We start from the raw sequence: 25,499 nt of genomic DNA on the forward strand, positions 1-25,499 counted from the left end.
AATAGATGTAAATACAGATTAATTATTTAAAAAGTAATAGGAAGGAATGAGCTTCCAAACATGTAGTGGTTAATTATTTAAAGACCTGTAATGGAATTGCAGCCCTCCTGCATACCTCAGAGCTCCCATTGTGCTCAGACCAGTGCCTGAGGTTAACTGGCATCTCCCCACCTCCCAGTCACCTCCCCATTTCCCACTCATCTCCCCACCTCTCAGTCACCTCCCCAATTCCCAGTCATCTCCCCAGTTCCCACTCATCTCCCCACCTCCCAGTCACCTCCCCAATTCCCACTCATCTCCCCAATTCCCACTCATCTCCCCACCTTCCGGTCACCTCCCCAATTCCCACTCATCTCCCCACCTCCCAGTCACCTCCCCAATTCCCACTCATCTCCCCACCTCCCATTCATCTCCCCACCTCCCAGTCACCTCCCCAATTCCCACTCATCTCCCCACCTCCCATTCATCTCCCCACCTCCCAGTCACCTCCCCAATTCCCACTCATCTCCCCATCTTCCAGTCACCTCCCCACCTCCCAGTCACCTCCCCAATTCCCACTCATCTCCCCAATTCCCACTCATCTCCCCACCTCCCAGTCACCTCCCCAATTCCCACTCATCTCCCCATCTCCCATTCATCTCCCCTCCTGTATCACAGGGTGATAAATGTGCCTGGTGGATGTGAAGAACAGTCAATGTTCTCACTCATGGCTACTAGGAAATATGCTAGACATAATTTTGTCTTCCTGTGCCCCATTGCTATGCCCCAGAGTGGGTGTTCAAATAGCTGTAAAGGAATGCCCCTTACAGAAGACAAACACTTCAGTGTGCTGAATAAATGCACAGCTGCAGTCTTTGCATGTGATAGCTACTGGACTTCTTTTGGCAGATCTTAGCTGGTTTGATGAGGAGCATTTCCAGTGTGAAACTGTTGTCAGAGGGAAAGCCCTAGAGAAGGAAGAGGGCTGGAGAAGGCAAGACAGTGCTAGTCCTTCCTGAGGAGGAGTCTAACGAGCACAGCACTCTTGAGAGCCTTGCTTGTACTGGGTGCCAGGTAAGGGTTTAAGGTGAGCAGCTTCCACATAGCTGCTTCATCACCCAATGAGAACATCACCTGCTTGATCTTGCAGGTATGAAAGGGTTTGGCATAGCAAAATCTATGCAGTGCCTTGGTACATGCAGACAAGGAACGAGAGCCATCTGCAGTAAGACAAAGCCTTGCTGAAGGGTCCTCCCTGACTCTGTTCTTTGGCCAACCCCACATCCGATGACTTCTGCTGTAATGCATTCTCCTCGGTGAGAAATAAAGACTTTGTGCCAAATTCAGCTCTCAGTTACATGGTTCAAATTGAAAAGCACAGCTTTGGCTTCAGTGGAGTTGTCCCAGTTTAGTCCTGGGGTTACTAGGATCAGGCCTGACTGATGGCAATAGCTGGGTGTCAGGCAGGCTGCAGCACTGCACTGTAAGCAGAGGGGTAAGCAAGAGCTTTGAACGTGAACAGCCCTGGTGGGACATTTTCCCCCCACAGCCATCTCCTGCTTAGAAAGAGGTGGTGTAGGGCACCAAGGACCAAGGTGCATTTCCCACTGCTTGAGAAGCAGCAAGTGTTTCAGGCCTGAAACAAGCATCATAGTGGGCAGCTGAAGTAGAAGGGCTGAGCCTGCCTCCCTCAGGCATCAGGCACAAGCAAGGCTGGTTGCTGCCCAGCACCCTCACAGCTGGCAGGTCCTGCCAGAGCAAGCCCAGCTTCACAGCAGCAGAGTGCTTGGGAAAACAAGAGGGGCATTAGCAGAAGCAAGGAAGTTTTCACACACGTTGGGTCCCCATGTGTTTGGCTCTAAGCTGCACTTTCAGGCACTTATAACTCCTCATTTATTATTTTTAAGACTAAAAGTCTGGAAAACAGTGGTTTAGGATAGCTAGGGACCAGAATAGGCTTGGGGAATCCTGCATACTACAGGCACAGTGTTCTTTCTACCCCTTTTCTCTTTCTTCTCTTCTGGTTGTTTTTTCTTTCTCTTTCTCTTTGTTCTTTTAATTTCTTTTAGTTTCTTTTCTTCTCTTTTTGTTTTGTTTCTTTTAATTTCTTTTCTCTTTTTTTCTTTTATTTTCTTTTTTGTTTTTCTTTTAATTTCATTTTATTTCATTTATTTTCTCCTCTTTTCTTTTTGTTTCATTTCTTTTTGTTTCATTTATCTTTTCTTTTCTTTTTTTTCCTTTTGTTTCTCTTTTAATTTCTTTTTGTTTCATTTATCTTTTTTTCTTTTTTTCCTTTTGTTTTTCTTTTCTTTTCTTTTCTTTTCTTTTCTTTTCTTTTCTTTTCTTTTCTTTTCTTTTCTTTTCTTTTCTTTTCTTCTTTTTTTTTCTTTTCCTTTCCCTTTCTCTTTCCCTTTTTCTTTTTTTCTTTTTTTTTTCTTTTCCCCCCCTTTCCCTTTTCTTTTTCCTTTTCCTTTTCCTTTCCTTTTCCCTTTTTCTTTTTTCTTTCCTTTCTCCTTTTCCTTTTTTCTTCTTTTTCTTTTTCTTTTTCTTTTTCTTTTTCTTTTTCTTTTTCTTTTTCTTTTTCTTTTTCTTTTTCTTTTTCTTTTTCTTTTTCTTTTTCTTTTTCTTTTTCTTTTTCTTTTTCTTTTTCTTTTTCTTTTTCTTTTTCTTTTTCTTTTTCTTTTTCTCCCCTCCTCTCCTCCCCTTCCTATTTAGAGGATGTACAGACTGTTGTGTTCTCTGCCCTCTCTTCTTTACCCTGGTCCTTATTTCAGCCTTACCTGCACCACACGAGAGTGCCCAAAAGCGAGCCCAACATTTGCTCAGAGTAAGTCTCTCTCCACTGATGATTTTGTGCTGACAGGAGGGGGAAGGCAAGCTGGGTCTGTACCAACAGGCTCTGGGTTCCAGCCAGGATCAGTGCCTTGCAGCAAGAGAAACTGGAGGGACACAGAATGCTTCCCCTGTGCGTGGCTGAGCAATTTCCCTCACTTGGCTTTGTCTTCTCCAGCCCCCAACTCCAGAGGAAATGGGGAAATTAATTCCACTCTCCATGCCCAATCTGCAAGACATGTGACATCTCTTGGTCCTGGGCTGCGGCTGATGTGACACAGTGTTCCCTGATCCAGGCAGATTTGGGCTCTGGCCCAGAGCTGTTCTAATCAACTGTGGTTTCCAAAGAGAGCTGCTCTTTAAGCCGGAGGTATTCTGGGACGCGGGGTGTGCGCGCCACTCCCGCAGCCAGGCGAGCGGCGCTCAAGTGTGAATCACACGCAGGCAAATCTGGAACAGTGCTGACTCCCTTCAGAGCTCTCTAGACTAGCATCCAGCAACGCTCCTCTTGGAAAGTTTGCATCTTTGCTCCATCCATTTTTGCTAACAGTCAAGTCAATCTTTCCCTAATCAAGTCAATCTTTCCCTAACAGAGTTTTTCCAAGTGAGCTGCTGCTGCAGGCTCGCAGGGACTGTGTAAGCTGGGGAGATGTGTGCAGGGCATCTGCCTCAGGTGGGCTCTGAGCCCCAGACCTGCTGCAGCCCATGCCGTGGCACACGCAGCTGCATGGGGCCTGGCCTCTACATACTAGTGCCTGGTCAAGGTCAACATTTAACAGTAAAGCCTGAAGATCCCCGGCCTAGAGAGAGAGGTGGGAAAAAATCTAGGAAGGAAGGAAAAATAGAGAAATAAAGATAGAAAGAGAGAGGGAGAAAGAAAAAGAGGAAGGAAGGAAGGAAGGAAGGAAGGAAGGAAGGAAGGAAGGAAGGAAGGAAGGAAGGAAGGAAGGAAGGAAGGAAGGAAGGAAGGAAGGAAGGAAGGAAGGAAGGAAGGAAGGAAGGAAGGAAAAATATATGAAGATTGAAAGAGAGAAAAAGAGAGAGAGATAAAAAGAGAAAGAGAAAATGAGAGGAAGGAAAGGAAGGAAGGGAAGGAAAAATACATAAAGATTGAAAGAGAGGAAAGAAGGGAAGGGAAGGGAAGGGAAGGGAAGGGAAGGGAAGGGAAGGGAAGGGAAGGGAAGGGAAGGGAAGGGAAGGGAAGGGAAGGGAAGGGAAGGGAAGGGAAGGGAAGGGAAGGGAAGGGAAGGGAAGGGAAGGGAAGGGAAGGGAAGGGAAGGGAAGGGAAGGGAAGGGAAGGGAAGGAAAGGAAAGGAAAGGAAAGGAAAGGAAAGGAAAGGAAAGGAAAGGAAAGGAAAGGAAAGGAAAGGAAAGGAAAGGAAAGGAAAGGAAAGGAAAGGAAAGGAAAGGAAAGGAAAGGAAAGGAAAGGAAAGGAAAGGAAAGGAAAGGAAAGGAAAGGAGAGCAGACTCATCAAAGGGGGACTGGATGAAGAACTTGGTGCCATGGTCTAGTTAATTGGACAGGGCGGCTGGGTGATAGATTGGATTGGATGAGCTTGGAGGTCTCTTCCAACCTGGTTGATTCTATGATTGGAAGGAAGGAAGGAAGGAAGGAAGGAAGGAAGGAAGGAAGGAAGGAAGGAAGGAAGGAAGGAAGGAAGATTGATTCCAAAGCACCCAGAGGTTTTTATTCTCTTAATCTCTTGCTGGTACGAGCATAGATCAGAAGAAACAACCCAAAAATCTGTGAGAGCTACACCCCTGTAAAATGGTGAGAGGAAGAATTGGACTCATTGCAGGTAAATGAAGATTTCTCAAGGTTTCAGAGTGCATTCCCACTTGCTGTTGTACAGACTAATGATATTTCAAATCTGGATTACAGTAATATGCTCTAGACCCAGCAATATTGTGCTTAAGTCTGAGTGATTTAATGGCTGTTCTGTGGCGATTTTGATCCAGGTGAAGTAGTATTGGCCTCCAGCAATGCCTTAGGCTAAAAGCATCATGTGTTAGCACAAAAACATTAACCTGCCCCTCAAACCACCTCATTATTACATTTACAGTCCTGTCAACCAACCTATGAGCCACTGGAACTATAATGGAGTGGGTTTTACTGTTATTTTTATATTCTCTTGAATATTAAAAAGAAAATATAGTGGGGAAGAGAAAAAAAACCCATGCAAGCTATTCCTAGATGTAAAATCTAGACAGATGAGCCACATGGGTGATTTTCCAGCTCATAATGTTACTTTGCTACATGACCAGGAGGAAGTTGTATTCAGGGGGAAAAGAAGTGAACAAATTTATTCAGGTATTGAATAATAATAAAAAAGATTAATTAATGGGAGAATATAAATCTTCATCTGGCTTCTGGAGTTAGCTGCAGATGTGGTAGCATGAGATAGCCAAGGATGAATCATAGAATCAACCAGGTCGGAAGAGACCTCCAAGCTCATCCAGTCCAACCTAGCACCCAGCCCTAGCCAGTCAACCAGACCATGGCACTAAGTGCCTCAGTCAGGCTTGGCTTGAACACCTCCAGGGACGGTGACTCCACCACCTCCCTGGGCAGCCCATTCCAATGCCAATCACTCTCTCTGGCAACAACTTCCTCCTAACATCCAGCCTAGACCTGCCCTGCCACAACTTGAGACTGTGTCCCCTTGTTCTGTTGCTGCTTGCCTGGGAGAAGAGACCAACCCCACCTGGCTAAGCCTCCCTTCAGGTAGCTGCAGACAGCAATGAGCTCTGCCCTGAGCCTCCTCAGTGCCAAGTACAGGAGCAGAATAACCTCCCTTATCCTGCTGGCCACACTATTCCTGATCCAGGCCAGGATGCCACTGGTTCTCCTGCCCACCTGGGCACACTGCTGCCTCATCTTCAGCTACATCTACCAGTACCCCCAGGTCCCTCTCTGCCTGGCTGCTCTCAGCCACTCTGTCCCCAGCCTGTAGCGCTGCTTGGGGTTGTTGTGGCCAAAGTGCAGAACCCTGCATTTGGCCTTGTTAGATCTCATCCCATTGGCCTCTGCCCACCCATCCAGCCTGGCCAGGTCCCTCTGCAGGGCTCTCCTACTCTCCAACATCTCCACACCTGCCCCTAGCTTGGTGTCATCTGCAAACTCACTGCTGCTGGACTCAATCTCACTTTGAGAGAGTTTGGGCAATTGCTGAGGTACTATTTGAGGCTGAGTAGTGTCCTTTTCCTCTTTTGCCTCTCAATTTTCCTGTACTTAACACTATCCCAAATTCTCCAAAAGATTTGGATTGAAACCTTTGCAGTGTTAATTGCTCTCAGTTTTCCTTTTGCTGGTTGCTGGGGCTGGGTGCAGGGAGTGTTGCACAGCCTCTTGTGTTCAGGCTCTTTCCTCAGTTGGCAGCTGCTCCGCAGAAGAAACTTTCTGGGGCTGATGCTTAGTCCTGTTCTGTCCCTGCAGCCCCTGCATAGGAGCAGGGAGCTCCTGCCTGTCACCTGAAGAGGGATTGACAGTGGTTCTCAGCCCAGACCCTCCAGCCTGGGCACTCCAAAGATGGAGAAGCTGTTCTGCTGCTTGCAGAGCATCTGTCCAGAAGGTTGTCCAAGGACATGGAAACCAATGTCCTTATGAGGAAAGAAATGCATTTCCACTCTCTGAGGGAGAAGAAAGGAGGATTTCCTAGTGCCTCCTTCCCTTGCTGCCCCAAAGAGGTGGCAGGCACTGGACACACTTTGGAAGTACTTCTAAGCCCCACTCGCTGAGGCTTACCAAGACTCCCAGCTTCACCTGCTTGATGTAGTTCTTGCTTCTGGCTGCTGTTTTTCCCAGACCATTTCTGGACCAAGTGAATGCACATCATGGGAAGTCTTATCCTGGAAATCAGGTGTCACAGCTCAGAGTGACCAGTACCAAAACAGCAAATATGTCTGTGCCACTGATCTGCCAAGCTGGCTTCTCCCACTGCCACCTAAGGACTTAAGAGCCGTGAGGAACATGATGAAGACACTCAGCTGGCTGCAAAAAGCCATACCCTTAAATCAGGCTCAGCTAGAAGGAGGCTACAGACACACTTGAATAGGCTCCTGTCAAACCAGGAGAAATCTGGAAGAGGAACTTCCTCTTGGCCTTTTTGTGGGGGCACAACACCATGGAAATGCTGAGCTACTGCTTTGTCATGGGTTGAGCTGAAGATGCTGCTGGTCTGTGGCAGCCATCTGATGAACTTGAGGCCTTGAGAGTTGAACCTGAGACTTGCTGGCTGGAGCCAAGATTTGGCCTACCCTGTAGTATCCTGCATGCTGTAGCTCTGCTCAAAACCCATCGACTTGCAGTGGGATAAGGCTTCTCAGGGACCAAATTACTTGTGAGAAGGGCACTGAGGCTTAGATGGCCTCTAGGCATTTCTGGAATGTGAATCTTGGTGAGCCAGGTTGTCTGTCATGCTGAGAGCATGCAAACTCTTTGCCTCTCTCTCCTAGTCTTGCCCTTCTCTCATCTTCTGCATCATCTTCATTTCATGGAGTGGTGACCCTAGCAGCATCGATTCAGCAGTGCAGTTGTGCCCTGTGCAATCAGCTCTTGCATGGTACAAGTGTAAAAGCCTAACATTAAGGATTTGAAGGTTTAAATGCTTTTACTGTCCTGGCTTATTTCAAGCAGGAAGGTTTCTGGGGAGAATAACTTCCCTCTTGGCAAGCTCCACCTTGCCCTACATGAATTTTCCCTGAAGTTTCACTCCATAGTGTGGGCTTCACCAGCGGTTTCAGGTCCAGAGTTCCTCCTGTGGTTTCAAAGCCTCAGTTTGAAGTTGAAAACATGGAGCTCAGCTGTTTATATACAAAATCAAATATGTAACCACTCTGATGAAACAAGACCCAGCCTGGATCTCCACCAGGCATTAGCTTAGCTTATGTTCGTTGCTTTTGGCTGGGAAGATGAAACTCCTCCCCAGCCCCCAGCATAAAGCAAGACAAGGCCTTTGAAAAGTCACTGCTTTAAATACCACAGATGACAACTGCAATGAGTCAAAAAATGCAATTAATTAATCATTCACCATTAATTACCAAATAGCTCTGTTTTCTCCTTATGCTGCATGCAGCTTAGGCTTTGGCATAGTCAGGATGAAAAATGGGGACAGAGTGGGGCTTGCATTTCAATGGCATAAAGGCAGTGGTTGCTCTTGAGAAAGCTGTGGGGAAGATTTTCAGGTTAGGAGGGTTAGGTCAGGAGGAGGAAAAGCAAGGAGGCAAGCTTCCATAGAATTAGAGGATCATTTTGGTTGAAAGAAGCCTTGAAAAGATCAACAAGGTTCAACCATTAACTCAAGCCTGCTAGGTCACCACTAAACCATCTCACACAGCACCATCCCTTAAATGAATGAAAAATCAATCAATCTTTGGTCCCTTTTAAACAGAAAGAAGCTAAATTACAAGACAGTTTGGAGCTGTAGTGTTCTGTTTTGTCAACTGTTTTTGCACCAAGCTCCAAGCATGGTAAAAATCTGTTTCCCTTCAGCCCTAGCACTGCCATGAGCTGTACTGGACCCAGCTCACAGTGTGTTAGTGCCTGCCTTGGGGTTCCTTCACAGCAGGTTTCATCTGGAGTGACTTTTGGGGGTTTTGGGGTTTGCAGTAATCCCTCCATTCAAATGGAACCATCCTGATCAAAAGTCATCACAAGCCATCTTGGAGAGAAAAGGAAGATGCTGAATGTCTTGCAGCAGGCAAGCACATGGCAAAGGGTGACGGCAGCTGGGGAGCTGCTGAGAGCCACACTTTGGGTCCTGCCTGTTACTGCCAGTGTTTGACACTTGGCTGTGAGGGAGCAGCAACTCCCAGGCACAGCAGCCCAGGTGAGGACTTGGTCACAGTCATCTTGAAAGCAAATGCTGTGAGCTGCCCTCCCTCTTTGAGGACAATTTGCCTCTCATCTGGGGACCCCTGGCCAAATGCTCCTGCCCCATGAGCTAGTGTGCAGCAGCTGAGGTGCCAGACAGGCCAACGCCTGTGTGCCCTGCTCAGGCACCAGCTGTGCCCCAGGCTACTCAATCACTCTCTGGAGGAAGGCTGAGCAGGTCCAGTGTGGAGGATAGGTAGGGAAGCATGGGAAATCTTGGTGAGGGATGGCAGGTTGTGTGGCTTGTTAGTGAGGCTTGGCACAGGGTGCTGGCAACTGAACACCTTTTGTGATAAGTCAGCTGGGAAAGAGCACAACTGCATTAGGATAAGCTGAAAGGCCTTTGAGTGATGAATTCCAATCCCATGTGCTGCTTATTGCTGACCTCTTGAAGGAGTTTGGCATTTGCTGTCATCTCTGGTTGTGACATATTCCCCTCCTCTTCCTCACTCTGACCTCACGCATCTGTGCAGCACATGGCTGTGTCTTTCTGCAGACCTTCACCTGCTCACCTTCCCAGTCAGCATGGCAGGCTGCCTGCCTTCTATTTCTTAATAGTTATCCTTTTTTCTGAGTCAGGAAATGCTAAAGGGGAACTCCAGTGCCTTGGAACAATCCTTGTGTCAGACAACTCACTGCATGTTTGTGTGCCACCAGCTGAGTGGTGTCTTCCCAGCCCAGAAAGGGCTTTTTTTTTCCCCCAGGGGCGTCTCGGGTGGTGAGCAGAGCAGGGGATGTAAACTTGGTACAGACCTCCAAGCTGCTGTTTGCAGAAGAGGTCAGCCTGATTTAGAGCCCCACTGGGACCATGGCTTTGCTGTACTCACAAGCATTGGATGCATTAACACTTGAGGTACAGCACTTGCTCCACAGTTGAACTTTGCTCCTGCACTGGACAGCTGATTAGTGTTCATTACCCTTTCAGTGCAGAAAGCTGCTTGTGTTGTGCCTGTGGGGCAACCTTGTGGCCACGTCTGGACTCTGCTTTGGATGTCTCTATCAAAATAGAGACAGAGATGCCAAGAGGAATGGCTTTTACCCCCTCCTTGTGTTAGAGAAACCTGAGCATCCCAGGATCCCTGGGTGCTGGCTTCCTCGGTGTTCCCGTATCGGCGTTTCTGCTGATGCTGTGTCTTCTGGGGTGTCTCCTGCTGTAGATTGCTGTCTCTGCCACAGGAGAGGGGATGAATGGTATCAAGCCATTGAGCTTATAAGTAGCACACTGGCAACATGCCACTAAAATATAAATACATTAAATGTACTGAAGGAAACTTTCCTTCTGTTGTTTGGGGTTGGACATGCCCCAGTTAGGTAAACTTAATCTTGCTGAGGGTTGCTGCGTTCTGGCTGCAGGAGATGATAGGCACTTATCTGATCACTGAGCTCTCTGGCACTCAAGGGTGCTGTTCTGGCCTTCATGGTGTGAAGTGTGCTTGGCCAAGGGCAGCACTGCCAGTGCTTTCCAAGGGAGGTGAAGGTGTGTCAGGGGAATCTCTTAGCACCTTGCAAGCTCTGAGTCTTTATCTCAGAGGTGTTCGTGGTCCTTGCCAGTCACACTGCTCCCAGGCCCACCTCCTCTTGGCTACAAATCATAGAATCATTGAAGCATGTACAAATGTACAAGAGGAGCCCAATGAGGAGAGGCTGAGGGAGCTGGGGGTGTGCAGCCTGCAGAAGAGGAGGCTCAGGGCAGACCTCATCGCTCTCTATGACTACCTGAAAGGAGGTTGTAGCTGAGTGGGGCTGGTCTCTTCTGCCAGGCAACCAGCAACAGAACAAGAGGACACAGCCTCAAGCTGTGCCAGGGGAGGTGTAGGCTGGATGTTATGAAGAAGTTCTTCACAGCGTGAATGACTGGCACTGGAACGGGCTGCCCAGGGGGGTGGTGGAGTCACTGTCCCTGGAGGCATTTAAGAGGAGGCTGGATGAGGCACTTAGTGCCATGGGTTAGTTAATTAGAAGGGTTAGGTGATAGGTTGGACTCGATGATCCTAGAGGTCTTTTCCTGCCTGGTTAATCCTGTGAGTCAGTGATTCTGCTTCTGTGAAGATGGTTGCTTCACCTGTGTTTGCCAGGCAGCAGCCTCCTGGCATTTATTTCCTTCCTCTCTGTGTCTGCTGCAGATCTTTCCAAAATCCTCTGCCATGCCTCTGCTCCCACAGAGGTCAGAGGCAGGACTCCCACTGCCTGTGGGGTGAATGCAGACTGGTATTAGGCGTCAGACCCAAAGCTGATTGATTGCCTTAAAGAGAAGTCTCTCCACTGCTATCCAGGGGGTGCTGGGTCAGGCCCCCTGAAGGCGATCCCACAGCATTAACTGCTGTGACTAAAGCCACTGAAACCCAGGGAGCTGCCAAATCCACTTCACTCTGTTAACAAGCACTCTGCAACAGCTCAGCTCCTGATTGTAGGGTGAAGGGAAAAGGATGAGGCAGGAAAAGGGAAGCAGAAGGAACAAATGAGCAGAGAGACTTTGAGCTGGCCGTGAGGAACAACCATGTTCTGTACAGAATGCAAGGCCTTTAAAACATAAGATGCTGGCTGTGTTTCACAGATAAGGCAATGTTATGTTATTGAACAGAGAGATCTGTACATTTCACCTATCACATCTCAACTAATCAGTGCAGGCTTTTAGAAGAGCTCTGTAATTACTCTGAGCACGTCATTAGTTAGATGTGAAATGAATGATGCTGCTCCATTTTATTACCCCTAGTGATATAGCCATTTGTATCATAAATTCATTGACCTCATCTTAAATGATCAATCCTGTAAGACAGACTTGATTCATTAATTCTTAAGTGGCATTTTTTCCCCTCCAGTAATTTCCTCCTCGTTGTAGGGACTGGTCTGCTGCCTCTCAGTGTGGTGGTGCGAGATGTTGTATTGCCTGCGGGTGAGGTGCGGTTTGTACTTGTGTCTTGAAAGAGCAGCACAGACTTGGTGCTGAGACAGAGGGAGAGGGAAAGAGAAGGAAAGAGGGATAACAAAACAGAGGAAAAAGGAGGGAAGGGAGAAGGGAAGGAGGGAGGGAAGGAGAGAGGAAGGTAGGGATGGAGGGATGGAGGGAGGAAGGAAGGGAGGGAGGGAGGGAGGAAGGAAGGAAGGAAGGAAGGAAGGAAGGAAGGAAGGAAGGAAGGAAGGAAGGAAGGAAGGAAGGAAGAGAAAAAAATAAAGCGAAAGAGAGAGAGAGAAAGAAAAGAAAGAAAGAAAGAAAGAAAGAAAGAAAGAAAGAAAGAAAGAAAGAAAGAAAGAAAGAAAGAAAGAGAAAGAAAGAGAAAGAAAGAAAGAAAGAATGAAAGAAAGAAAGAAAGAAAGAAAAAGAATGAAAGAAAGAAAGAAAGAAAGAGAAAGAAAGAAAGAAAGAAAGAAAGAAAGAAAGAAAGAAAGAAAGAAAGAAAGAAAGAAAGAAAGAAAGAAAGAAAGAAAGAAAGAAAGAAAGAAAGAAAGAAAGAAAGAAAGAAAGAAAGAAAGAGGGAGAGAAGGAAAGAGAGAAAGGGAGGGAGGAGGGGAGTAGGATAGGAGGGAGGGAGGAAGGAAGGAAAAGAGAAAGAAGAGAGAAAGAAGGAAAAAGGAAGGAAGGAAGGAAGGAAGGAAGGAAGGAAGGAAGGAAGGAAGGAAGGAAGGAAGGAAGGAAGGAAGGAAGGAAGGAAGGAAGGAAGGAAAAGGGAAGCAAAAAGATAATGAAGTACATGGAGGTAGTAGATAGGTGTTTCTCGGTGACATTAACATCAAACCTTTGCGATCTTGCCTAAAATCAATGAAATAATTATTAGCTATTTGATCCATCCAGGATGTTGAAAGGAACAGAATCAGAGCCTTTAATTTATGTGGCTTTAATTAATTTTATCCAGTGATAAAATATACAGAATGGGCTGTGATCAATATGTGAGTGAGGCAGGCAGGCTTCAGAGTTTCTGGTACCTCAGTGAATTATTGAAAAGAGGAGAAATCAGCAGAGAATTTCTAAGCAAGATTTCTAAATATTTTACCAAGGAAGAGAAAATATTTGTTTAGCCAGGGGGTGGCAGAGGAACCCACTCGAGATAAGCAAATCAATACAGCAAGAAAATGCTAAAGTATTTCAGTGACTTTTTCAACTGGTGACTAATCAAATTAAAGCATTAGGAGGAATGCCAGGAGGTGTGTGGGGGCTTGGCTTGGCTTTCAGTCTAACTGAAGCCACTAAGGGGGGGTTCTTCCTAGGAAAATAAGGGGAGCTGGGTTTGCTCTTCAGGTGCTTCTTTGGCAGTGGATGTGCAAGTTGCTTTTCTTCCTTCCTTTGCCCTGAAGGAAGGTGAGTCTTAGCTGCACCATTCCGGGACTGAATCATAGAGTAGTCTGGGTTGGAAGGGACCTCCAAAGGTCATCTGGTCCAACCACCTGTGCAGTAAACAGGGACATCCTCAACTAGATCAGGTTGTCCAGAGCCCTGTTGAGCCTCACTCTGAATATCTCCAGGGATGGTACCCGGTCTGGAGGCTCCAAGGAGACCTTATTGTGGCCTTGCAGTATCTGAAGTGGGCTATAAGAAAGCTGGGGAGGGACTTTATAGAGTGTCAGGTAGTGATAGGACTGGGGGGAATGGAGCAAAACTAGAAGGGGGTAGGTTCAGATCAGATGTTAGAAAGAAGATCTTCACCATGAGGGTGCTGAGACACTGGAGCAGGTTGCCCAGGAAGGTGGGGGAAGCCTCATCCTTGGAAGTTTTTCAGGCCAGGCTGGATGTGGCTCTGAGCAACCTGATCTAGTGTGAGGTGTCCCTGGCCATGGCAGAGGGTTGGAGCTGGATGGTCCTTGAGGTCCCTTCCAGGCCTGACAACTCTATGATTCTATAAATCCTGCCCCACCTGCCTCTAGGGCTGGTGTCCTCCTTACCTTTCCCATGCAAGCAGACACTGGTTTTGTGGGTGTTGGGCTGAGGTGGGATTCATCCTGCCTCAGCCTGCCCTGGGAGCTGGCTGGGAGCTTATCTTGGGGTACATGTGGAGCCCTCCTGGCCCTGCATAGCCCTCAGGGCATGAACATAGCCTGCAAGCAGCAGTGGGAGTCGTGTACATCCTGATTCCATACATGCAGAGCAGTGCACTGTGGCCACAGCCTTGCCAGTCAGAAGGGACTGTAAGGTAAATTCAGCAGCTCTGCTGAGTTCAGTAACACCCTATTAACTCACAGCACAGACTCACAAATTCCCTGTTTGTCTGCTTGGAAAACACTGGCAAGCCAGGAGATTTCAGGAGGTCAGTTATAAGCTGTTTCCATCAGAGGATCCTGTGCTGGCTTGCCGGTGGGTGGCAAAAACCACATCGGTGCCAAATACCTGGGATGGTTCAGTGCCCACTGCTGGGTGTTTGCACTACGTGCAGTGAGGGGCTGCCCAGCTCTGGTGCTGCCTGCCGCTGAGCCTTCCTGGGGGTGAGGAGAGGAAGAGCCAATGCCTGGTAAAGCCTGGGAGCCTTGGAAGTGGAGGTGAGCCTGCTCTGCCCTGCTGCCTGGGTGCAGTCCTGCTTCCCATCCACCCCATGCCTGGAGGAGCTGCGTGCACCGTGGCAGCAGAGGCATTTATCTCAGTATCCCCTTGGTGCATTTGAGAGCCTTCTGGTGCACGTTTTTAGGGCACTGCATCATCAGTGTGTGTTCAGTGCAGGACTGGACTTGCCTGCAACACACCAGGAGATTGTCTTCCCCTGTGTGGGGCCATGCTGGTAAGAAGCCTGTCCTAACGCCACAGTCCTTGAGCAGCACCAGCACCCCCTCTGCTTTAGCTCAGCTGGCACTGGGTCTGTGTAACCAAGCTAAAACTCCAAGGCCTGCATTCCTAAACTCCAGGAGTGAGTTATTAGTTGCTACTTCTCAACTTATTATTTAGTTTTATTTAAATGTTGGGATAAAACAGTGATGCTAGAGGGAGGGAGTATGTCTGTGAGCCTGTGAATGGGAAGCAAAGGCAGGAGGGGGAGAATCAAACAGCAGCCTGGCTGGAAAACCAAGAGGTTGTTAGAGTTCCAATAAATGGGTGAACAGCAGAGCAGACAGGATGTGGATGTGTGCATATAGAGATACATTAAAGATAGAATACTCCAAACTCCAAAATGTCACCACTGTTTACATTGAAGGAAAGCTGAGAGTTAAATGAGATGGATAATCAGACGCCTGACATATGTTGTTTGGAATTGTTTATATGGCCAATAGTTATTAAAATTAATTATCCTTTTAATTAAGTCTTTTCATAATCATTTTCTTTCCTTTTTTTTTTCTTCTTTTTCTCCTTTTTTGCCCCCCTCTTTTTTTTTTCCCCCCTTCTGTATAAAAGGTACAGACATTTCAAACCAAGCTAATGTGGGCTATGTTGGAGGGGGGAGGGAAAAACCCAAACCAGAACAGAACAAACGATCCCAGGATGTCTTCTGACGTGGTCACAGGCTCAACACACTGCTAGAAAGCACACCCAAAAAACTATCTCTTGTCAGTGGAGTATTTTGAGGACTAATGTAAATGACAAAAATGGTGGTGGGGGGGTGGGTTTGTGTGTGTAAAACTCTGTCAGAGAAGTACAGCACTGAAAAATCTGACATCTGTTTATCTGTTTATAGCTGTGGCAAGATTACTCATATTAATTCTTGTTTAAAATGCCATATGAAGGAAAGGCATTTGTGCAAACAAGAGTCATATTTGAATTGTAGATCATGTCTTCACCATCTGTGAGAGCTGTTGGTGTTGCAAAATTAATGTGTTAATGAAATCACAATAATTTCTCTGAAGTAATGGATTCTGAAGCCTAGAATGACTATTTTTTTGAACTTTGGTGTCTGGTGGTTTGCAACTGGGAAAAACCTTTCACAGCCTAATTAGTTCTGCAGTTTTACTTTAAATGTGTATATATATATATATATATATAAAAATTTGGCTATGTCTTGGCCACACCAACAGTAACACAGAAAAGGATTAAATGGAAAGAAGAGAAACAAAGCAGAACTGAGCTTGCAGTGAAAACTTCTTTTGCTGTACTATTTGTAAAGTTGCTAAAGTAGACCTTTGCTTGCCAAGAAGTTTTACTCCAAGTGACTCGTACATGGCTCAGAGGATAATTCCAGCTTGCCAAAATATCCCAAACTTGGATTAGAATCATAGAATCAAGCAGGTTGGAAGAGACCTCCAAGCTCACCCAGTCCAACCTAGCACCCAGCCCAGGCCAGTCAACCAGACCATGGCACTAAGTGCCCCAGCCAGGCTTTTCTTGAACACCTCCAGGGACAGTGACTCCACCACCTCCCTGGGCAGCCCATTCCAATGCCAATCACTCTCTGCCAACAACTTCCTCCTAACACCCAGCCTAGACCTGCCCTGGCAGCTTGAGACTGTGTCCCCTTCTTCTGTTGCTGGTTGCTAACTGACTATTGGGACCTTGCAGGAATGTCCTGGCTCTTTCCAAGTCTCTCCTTGGAATGAAGGGGCAAAGGATGAGTGATGCCTTTTGCTTTGTGATGCCGTTTTCAGACACCAATCCCTCCCCAACTTACTATTTGATACCCTCAGTAGTAAATGTTACAGCTTAGCAAAAAATGGTTCACAATGATTTCCAGCAACTTTCCCAGCCCTTTCCCAGCTGTCACACTCCTCATGCAGTGTGGCATCTCAGGTGGTACAGGTGTGCTCCAGTTGCCACTGAGAAGGAATCACAGTCACACTCCCACTGATTTTGTACTTGCCTATGTGGGTGACAAGAGTTCATCCAGCTGAGGGTTGTTGTTCTCTGTGGTATGGTTTTAATATTATCTAATATACTGTGTAAGGTAGAACTGAGCTCTTCGGAGCCAGAATAGGAAGTGACACTCAATTCACCCATATTTTGGAGCAAGACCCTCACAGTTTTCACAACCATAACTATTTACTTTCATTCCTGCTAGAAAGAGAATGCATTTAGAAAGCAACTGACAAAAAGTTACTTTGAAAGTAAGACTGTGAAGATTGCTTTTCTTACCTGTTTTGGTTTTATTACTGTGTTGTAGGTATGTGACTGGTGTAAGCACATAAGACACACAAAAGAGTATCTGGATTTTGGGGACGGGGAGAGAAGGCTTCAGTTCTGCAGTGCAAAATGTCTCAATCAGTACAAAATGGACATTTTCTACAAAGAGACCCAGGCCAATCTTCCAGCTGGACTCTGCAGCACATTACATCCTCCAGTTGAAAATAAAGCAGAAGGCACTGGGGTGCAGCTGCTGACTCCAGATTCTTGGAATATACCGCTAGCAGATGCTCGGAGAAAAGCCCCATCCCCAGCGTCTGCAGCTGGCCAAATTCAAGGCCCTGGACCATCAGCGTCTACCACTGCCTCTCCGTCTGACACTGCCAACTGCTCTGTCACTAAAATCCCCACGCCAGTTCCCAAACCTATTCCCATCAGTGAGAATCCAAATATTCCACCAGTTTCTGTCCAGCCACCTGCTAGCATTGTGCCTCCAATCGGTGTCCCACCTCGCAGCCCTCCCATGGTGATGACAAACCGTGGGCCAGTTCCTCTGCCCATATTCATGGAGCAGCAAATCATGCAGCAGATCCGCCCGCCCTTTATCCGGGGGCCGCCTCACCACGCCTCGAACCCCAACAGCCCTCTGTCAAACCCAATGATTCCTGGAATTGGTCCCCCACCAGGTGGTCCCAGAAATCTGGGTCCCACCTCCAGCCCCATGCACAGGCCAATGCTTTCCCCTCATATCCACCCCCCCACGACACCTACCATGCCTGGGAATCCTCCCGGTTTGCTGCCACCTCCCCCTCCCGGAGCTCCTTTGCCCAGTCTTCCCTTCCCCCCCGTCAGCATGATGCCAAATGGTCCTATGCCTATGCCACAGATGATGAACTTCGGATTGCCATCCCTTGCCCCACTGGTGCCACCCCCGACTCTACTAGTGCCATATCCTGTCATTGTCCCTTTGCCTGTCCCCATCCCCATTCCCATCCCCATCCCTCACATCAACGACTCCAAACCCCCCAATGGCTTCTCCAGCAACGGCGAAAGCTTCATTCCGAGTACCTCCAGCGAGACGCCTGGGGCAAAGCCAACCAATAGCTCTTCATCCCCTCGAGAGTCAAAGCAAGGATCGTCTAAGTCCTCCGACTCCTCACCGAGCTGCTCAGGCCAGTCCCTAAACCAAGCTCAAGTGCTTCAGGAGCACAGTAAAAATGAAGTTGTTGACTTGACTGTCAGGCCCAGTAGTCCAGTGAACAGTAAGTTTGGGTTCCCCAGCGTGCTCCAGGGTCCCCAGGACGGTGTGATAGACCTCACGGTAGGCCACCGCTCTAGGCTGCACAACGTTATCCACAGGGCGTTGCACGCCCAAGTGAAAGTCGAACGAGAACCCAACAGTGTTGTAAATTTGGCTTTTGGTAGCTCAGACAAAAGGAACTGCAGCGACTGCAGGGACAACTGCAGCCCGGTTGACTCAAAAACGCTACCCTGCAGTGACGGCGCTCACTGCTGTCCTGTCTCCCTGGCCTCCGGCACGCCGGGACTGGAAGCTGGCGCAGCAGTGTGCAACGTCATTGTGAACGGCACCAAGAGCATGGAGGGGTCCAAGAACCCGGAGCCTCCCCAGGAGCTGAAAAAGCCTCAGCCCCCGGAGGAGCTGGCGGTGAGCGAGCTGGAGTCCGTCAAGGAGAACAACTGCGCATCCAACTGCCACCTGGAGGGGGATGCCGGCAAGAAGACCGGGGAGGAGCCCCTCGCTGGGGGGGACAAACAGGACCCCAATCTCAACAACCCGGCAGACGAGGACCATGCCTATGCTCTGCGGATGCTGCCCAAGGCAGGCTGCGTGATCCAGCCTGTGCCAAAGCCAGCAGAAAAGACTGCGATGGCGCCGTGCATTATCTCAGCGCCCATCCTCAGCACAGGGCCAGAGGAGCTGGAGCCACCGCTGAAAAGGAGGTGTCTCCGAATTCGAAATCAGAATAAGTAAAGGTTTGTGTCATCACTACTGCCTTCTGTGTGGATAGAAGGGGCATTTCCAGGGCTGAGGTCAAACTCTGCTGTGGATGTGGCCTTTGTGAGACAAGCAAACAAAAAGGATGCAGTCTGGGGTTGCTCAGAGCTCTCGGGGAGCGGTTGGGAGTTGTGCTTTAAGGTGGCTCTGTGTTGTACCGCATCTCTGCTCGTCACCGCGCCACCCATCAGCAGCCTCATCACACCTCTGCTCACACAACATTTCCTGCTGGTGCTGGCTGTGAAGTTGCTGTGTGGTGTATGTCACAATCAGGGGGGGTTCTGCCCAGGATGTGGTTCAGATCTGAGTCAATAATCCTCTTGCTTATTCCATCTGAGTTGCGCGGCTGCTCAAGCCTTCATGATGATAATTGGGATTATCCTACGGCACAGCACCGAGCAGGCCAGCCCAGCTGCTTCCTGCCAGCTCAGACTTACCAAATGGTCAACTCCAATCATCTAACTTTGGTCTGCCTCCAGCCTGCACCCTGGCTTTTAGCTGGGCTGTTCTCCAGGGACCCAAGACCCTCTCCCTGATCTTTCCTTTCTGAGGTATCAGTGCTTAGAGACTGCCTGCCCTTTGGCATCTGCTTGCTGTAGTTTATACCAGCAAGACCTGTGCCGTGGGATTTTATTCTCTTACCTCAGAGTGCCTTTAGTACGAGTTTCCCATCTTAGAAAAGCAGCTGAGGTCTCCTCCAGCCCTGTGGTCAGTGTATGTGTGTGGTTCCTTAGTGGGGCTACAAAGCAAGGCAGAGATCTAAGTTCACCACCAGCTGTAGCTTGCCCAAGGACAGTGCTCCAGAAGCAGAAGCTCTCCACCCTTCATCCCCTGTCCCCAGCCTTCCGAACCCCTCTGACAAAGCAGCGCCTCTGTAAAACTGTTAGTTTAATATCTGAGTGCTGCTTCCAACCTATGAGCAAGAGACAAATGTGACTGCATTTGTTTAGCTTCACAAGCATGGAGAGCTCCTTTCAGGGAAAGGGAAAAGGGTGGGTGTTGAGAGAAATCTGTTCAGCAGGAAAATACTGACAGCGTGCCGGATGTGGCTTGACGAGATGCCAGCTTTCAGTAGGATCCGTGGAATATTCTGTGGCCTCCAGTAAATCCCTGTCCCTGGTAGCACAAATAGCGGCTGCAGCGGCGCAGCACGGGTACTGCCTGCGAGGGCTTGGCACCTACCACCGCAGAGCAGCGCGGGGCTGTGGAATCTGGGCCACGGCAACGTCTCCCTGCTCCATCGGTGCACGCTGATGGCACCGGCAGAGATACTGCAGCACAGTCAGGACTCCCTTTTGTATTTGTTAATGCTGCATTCCCTGGGCTGGCTCCCATGCTGGGGACATGACTTGCCCTGGTCACGGGCAGCATTGATTTACTTGCTTTGGCGGAACAGAACCATTATTCTTTGCGCTGGGCATGTGCTGAGACACTTAAAAGATGCGTTGGTAAGAACAGAGGGCAGTTCTAATTTCTTAGCCTAATAACTAACACATACAAAAACTCAGAAGTCAAAGGAATATTGAAAGTCTTTACAGACTCCCTGCCCACCCCTGAGGTATGGATGGACTGTATGGAACCCCCAGTGTGCCACCTTTGGAACTGGAAAGATTACCTCTTCATAAATGTATGCATGTGTTTGTCTAGGGGCTGTGAGAAGGCTGCTATCTGACTGCATCCCCTTTATTTAATTCCAGCAGAGCTGTGATTAACTCATCCTTCTCCACCTTGCACAAGCTCTCCCTAGCTGTGGTTCCCCTCAAACCACTGCTAAGAGACTTGCAGATTTGTGTGCTGCCACCATAGTAGAATCATAGAATCAGTCAGGATTGGAAGGGACCACAAGGATCATCTAGTTCCAACCTGCCCTGCCATGGGCAGGGACACTCTACCCTAGATCAGGCTGGACAGAGCCTCATCCAGCCTGGCCTTAAACACCTCCAGGGATGGGGCCTCAACTGCCTCCCATAGTCATAGAGCCTGCTTCTTAGTGTCTGTTTAGGCTGGCCTGAACCATCCAGGCTGCAATAATGCCACCTCTCCAGGATGCCAATCCCAGCATCACCCAGAGCCAAAGCCTTAAAGGTCAGGAGAGTTTTAGCTTCACCAAGTTGTGTCTTTCTGCCTATTGACACAGTTGTACACAGCATCCCCTCACAGGCAGTGCTTGACAGAGGAAGCTGGCAAACTGAACAAGCTGCACTGAAAAGGCAAGCAGGAGTCTTCCTTGCTCAGTTATTGTCCTCATCTCTTTGTGTTCTCTAAATGCCAATATCTGCCACTGTGGTTGCCCCCAGGAATAACCATTTTAACCCATCCACCAGCAGGTTCATGTATTCCTTTGCCTCACTCTAAGGGTTGTCTTACAGGAAAGATTTCAGGTTAGCTGGCAAGATTAATCTGACCCAATACAGACATCTGGAACGAAGACACAGCTGAGCTAATTGTCTAAGCTCTCTGTAAAGTCACCCTAGAGAAGCAGACACCTCAGAGAGACAGCTGAGCTCATCCTGAAGTCGACAACTAAGACAGCTCAGACAAACTGTGCCCTAAGAGTGCCTGTTTTTCCCTGCCATGAAGGAAGCTTGGGGTGACTGGCACAGACACAGATGTCCCCATAGACACTAGAAGTTAAAACCCCCAGTCGGGGTGCCTGCCATGCCTTGGGTTTGTGCAGTAGCAGAGCATGGCATGGTGACAGTTGTTAGCCTGTGCTCATCCCTTCCTTTCTCCACCAAAAGTAAAGCAGTAGGCTCTATGCAGGAGACATGAGACCAGGATCCCTGTGTGCTTCAAGGGAAAGAGGATACCCAAAGTACTCTGCAGAAATAAACAGCCTGATATCCCACACCAGCTCATTCCAGTGGGTACCTCAGTGAAATGTGGGTGGGTTTGGGGCCTCTCAAGGCATGCACAAGTGATTAGTGCAGCTCTGATGACTGATTTGAGGTGAGGACTCTTTGCTTTCATGCAGAGCCCTCCTTTTACTAGTGCTGGTAATGGCAGGGGGGTGCTTAGATTTCTGGTCTCCCAGCAGTCTGACTGTGAAGGACAGGACTCAGAGTCTGCCCAAGCCAGGACAGCAGGGACAGGCAGAGGGAGCAGAGAGGTGGTGCAGCCTCTGAGACAGCAGCTGACCTCTGCTCTCCTCTAAATTCCTTCTGCCCAGGCATGGGGAAGGACAGAGGTAAAACTGGCCTGGGTGTGGGGAGGATTCCTTGTGAGAGACTCCCAACCCCATAGGAATTCTACCAAAATACAAAGAGCTGCACTAGTGCTGACTTGGAGACTGTGCCCTGGGAGGTTTGTATTGATTGCCCTGGCTATGCTGACCTGGGAGAAGGGAAAGTCCAGAGGATGGGGAGGGAATTTTTAGGCTACCAGGTAGTGCCAGGACTAGAGGGAATGGAGCAAAGCTGGAGGTGGGAGATTCATACTGGATGTGAGGAGGAAGTTGTTCAGCATGAGAGTGCTGAGAGCCTGGAATGGGTTGCCCAGGGAGGTGGTTGAGGCCCCATGGCTGGAGGTGTTTAAGGCCAGGCTGGATGAGGCTCTGGCCAGCCTGCTCTAGGGTAGGGTGTCCCTGCCCATGGCAGTGGGGTTGGACCTGGCTGATCCTTATGGTCCCTTCCAACCCTGACTGATTCTATGATTCTGCCTTGCTCCCCACCCACTCTGGTTGGAAAATCTGAACGTACTGCCCTGATGTGCTACTTTTCCTGAGTTTTATTTCCCACCAAATCATATGAAAAGAAGGAAATTAGCCAAATATTTTTCCGCTAGAGTTCTGGGCAGGCAGATTGAATTCGTGTCATAGCAACCTGGAATCTCTAGAAAGGATTCAATGCAAGCATGACCTCCTGGGGCAAGTTGCCAAACTCTGGATTATTTAATGTACCAATTACCTGATTATTGGAAGTGCTAATCAGCACCATAATCCTTGATGTTAAAGTTTAGTCTCTCCATCAGGATGTGGACTGTCAAGCTGTTTGAGCTTGATGAGATCAGAAGAACCAAAAAGGTGTCTCGGTGCCAGAGTCCTGCTATGATAGAGGAGTGAAGCAAGGGAGGATATTCTGTTGAGTGTTGTGTTTTTCAAGTTTGAGCAATGGGGGTTTCTAAAATTAGCAGTGATAGTGTTGCCTGCCTACATGCTTCTACATCCAGGCAAGAGCTGCTTTAACCCTCTGGTTTTGGAGTCAAGGTTCCCTAAAGCAAATAAATGGGAAGACCAAGGTCTGCTTGCATTTAGCAGGATGGTTGTGGGAAACTGACTTAGCAAATGAAGTGGCAGAAGTGAGACTCACAACAAGCTTCTGTCTCTGTGTGTGTGTGTGTGTGTGTAGGAACCCCATGCTGGAGGCAGAAGGGAGTTTTTCTGCTCATGTCAGCAGAATTTCTCCCAGGAGTTATAGAAGTAGTAGGAGTGTGGCCACCTACAAGGCCAACCTGTGTGTCCTGGGGTCAGCATCTGCTGAGTTACAGACCCAAGCCTCCATCTGTCCAGTCCATAGACTGCAGGTGTAAAATACACATCCTGCAGAAGGCTCTAGTTCAGGGCAGGAGTAACATAAATCCTGCTGTGAGCTGCCCTGCCCAGATTACCCCAGCACAAGCTTTCCTGCTCCGGACACAGGAGGTGGTGGAGTTGCTGTCCCTGGAGGTGTTGAAGCCAAACCTGGCTGGGGCACTTAGTGCCATGGTCTGGTTGACTGGCTAGGGCTGGGTGCTAGGTTGGACTGGCTGAGCTTGAAGGTCTCTTCCAACCTGCTTGATTCTCTGATTCTGGGTTGGTGCAGAGAAGATTTGGCTGCATTCAGAATTGCTAAGTGTGAAATGGTCATAGAGGGAGACTCTAACTCTCCATCAGTCTGTTCTTGTGCTGCCAAGCTGCCAAAGACAGCGGCAAAGTTTGTGGGAGGTAAAAAGCACAACAGTTTCTAACAACACAGCCCATAGTAAACCAGAGAGGTACCCTTGTAAAAACATCACCTGAGACAAGGACTGCCTTTACATTCAGAGATCCTGGACAGCATGTGCCTGATTGCCACTGAAACCAGAGAAGGGGCCAGGCATCCAGTAACCTTTGTGAAGCTTGACCCTTGAACAGCCACAGCTGACTACAGTGCAGAGCTGTGAGCTCTGGACAGCTGTGAGGAGCTTAGAAACTATTTCTCAGTATTAAAAACAGTGCTTGAAAGTGGGTCAGAAAGGAGCACAGCACTTCTGAGGGTTGTGATAAAGTTGGACATGATAAGCAAGCAGTGAGCAACAGATTTGAAGATGAAATTAATTTCTGCTCACAAAAGCAGTGGGAGAGTCAAGCAAAGCAGGAGCAAAGCTGAGCAAGAAAGCAGGGGGAAATCAGACTGCAACGAGCAAGAGTTTCTGAAGCACTTCTTTCCAGATTACCTGCTGAGTCTCTCCCTCTCTATTTTTAGGTCCTGTAGAACCAAACAGGCAAGTTCAGCACATTCCTGGGTGCCTCCACCAGTTGAGGCCCAGTAATCATTACCTCATTTGCACTCTTGATAACGAGCTGCATCAGACTCCTGGGAGCAGAGGCTGTGCAGCCTGAGCATCTGGTGAGAGCTGCGAAGTGAAGCACCCTCGGACATTTTGCAGAACCTTCAGCAGTTCAACATTTGCTCCTAGCATGAAAATTAGAGCTGACTAAGTATCTGGGCTTGATCCTGTGTGCACTCAGCTCTGTGTGCCTCTAATGCGTGCTGAAGGTCCTCGGCATGTTTCAGACCGAGGCCCTGCCTCTGGACTCGTTTTCATGGCTTCACTTCCCCAGACATGGTTTTGGTATTCCAAAAGAATGGTATTGCAGTACAACATGTGTCTCAATTTGTAATGATATCCTCCCTGCAGCTGGCTTGCTTTTCCAAGTGTTTCTGCAACGTTGCTGTCTTAGATTCGAGCCAACCTACAATAACAAATTATCTAGAGGCAAAGAGGCTCAACTGCGTTGGTCCAGAGGATGCCTCCGCTCTCTGCTGCACTCCACTTTCCAGTCCTGGCTTTGGAATTTCAGGCTGTGTAATGTATGGAAGCACACATCTCCAAAAAAAAACCCCAAATCTAAACAGGGGAGTTAGGGATTGGGTAGTGCAGGGTGAAATAACTCTGGAGTTCTGACCTCTCTGGGAAGATCTGCATCCTGTCATCAGTCGATTGATGCTGAAATCCATGGTTAGGGCAGTTCTCAGCCATTTACTTGCAGTTCAAGGTAAAACTTTTGTGTTGCCTGCTTATGCTCCATATCATTGGAAGCTTTCATCAACCACTTGTGCTGCCCCTTCTAAGATGCTTATCCGAAAGGAGAGCCACAAAAAAAACCCCAACCCTTTCCCACAGGAATCCTCCAACCGAGAGATGTTTGAACAGGAGCAGAAAAAGAGGAGATACACAATGAGGTCACTGCAAATTTGAATCCTGATCCTGAATTTCAAAGGTCTATTAAAATGCCAATTCAGTTTCATTTCAAGCAGTTCACCAGTTACTGCTGAAGTGGATATCTTGGTAGGGAAAATAATCATGGAATTCTTTATTAGAAAAACCCTCTAAGATCATGGAGTCCAACCATCAACCTAAGACCACCATGGCCATTAAACCATGTCCCACAGTGCCATGGCCACACAGTTCTTGAGTATCTCCAGGGGCAGTGACTCCATCACCTGCCTGGGCAGCCTTGTCCACTTCCTGGCCTGTTCCTGTTCTCTTGAGGTGGGAGGGAAGTGGGAAATAGAGAAAATCTAGACCAACAGTTGGGTCCAACACAGGCCTGTTGGTGTCCAAGATGCTCTGGGAATAAGGGAGATGTCCT

At 48.3% G+C, this 25,499-nt stretch overlaps 1 protein-coding gene across 2 annotated transcripts in view; it reads left to right on the forward strand.

The window, feature by feature from the left end:
* Positions 1-25,499, forward strand: part of SOBP (sine oculis binding protein homolog) — a 127,733-nt gene that overhangs the window by 95,776 nt on the left and 6,458 nt on the right. For both annotated transcript variants that reach the window (XM_064170416.1, XM_064170417.1), the window contains one exon: positions 16,691-18,645. In XM_064170416.1, the coding sequence (XP_064026486.1) occupies positions 16,691-18,643 (1,953 nt within the window). In that variant the 3' untranslated portion in view covers positions 18,644-18,645. The remainder of the gene's footprint in view (positions 1-16,690; positions 18,646-25,499) is intronic.

The sequence above is a fragment of the Pogoniulus pusillus genome, chromosome 33 (genome assembly GCF_015220805.1).
Source record: "Pogoniulus pusillus isolate bPogPus1 chromosome 33, bPogPus1.pri, whole genome shotgun sequence".
NCBI classification, from domain to species: domain Eukaryota; kingdom Metazoa; phylum Chordata; class Aves; order Piciformes; family Lybiidae; genus Pogoniulus; species Pogoniulus pusillus.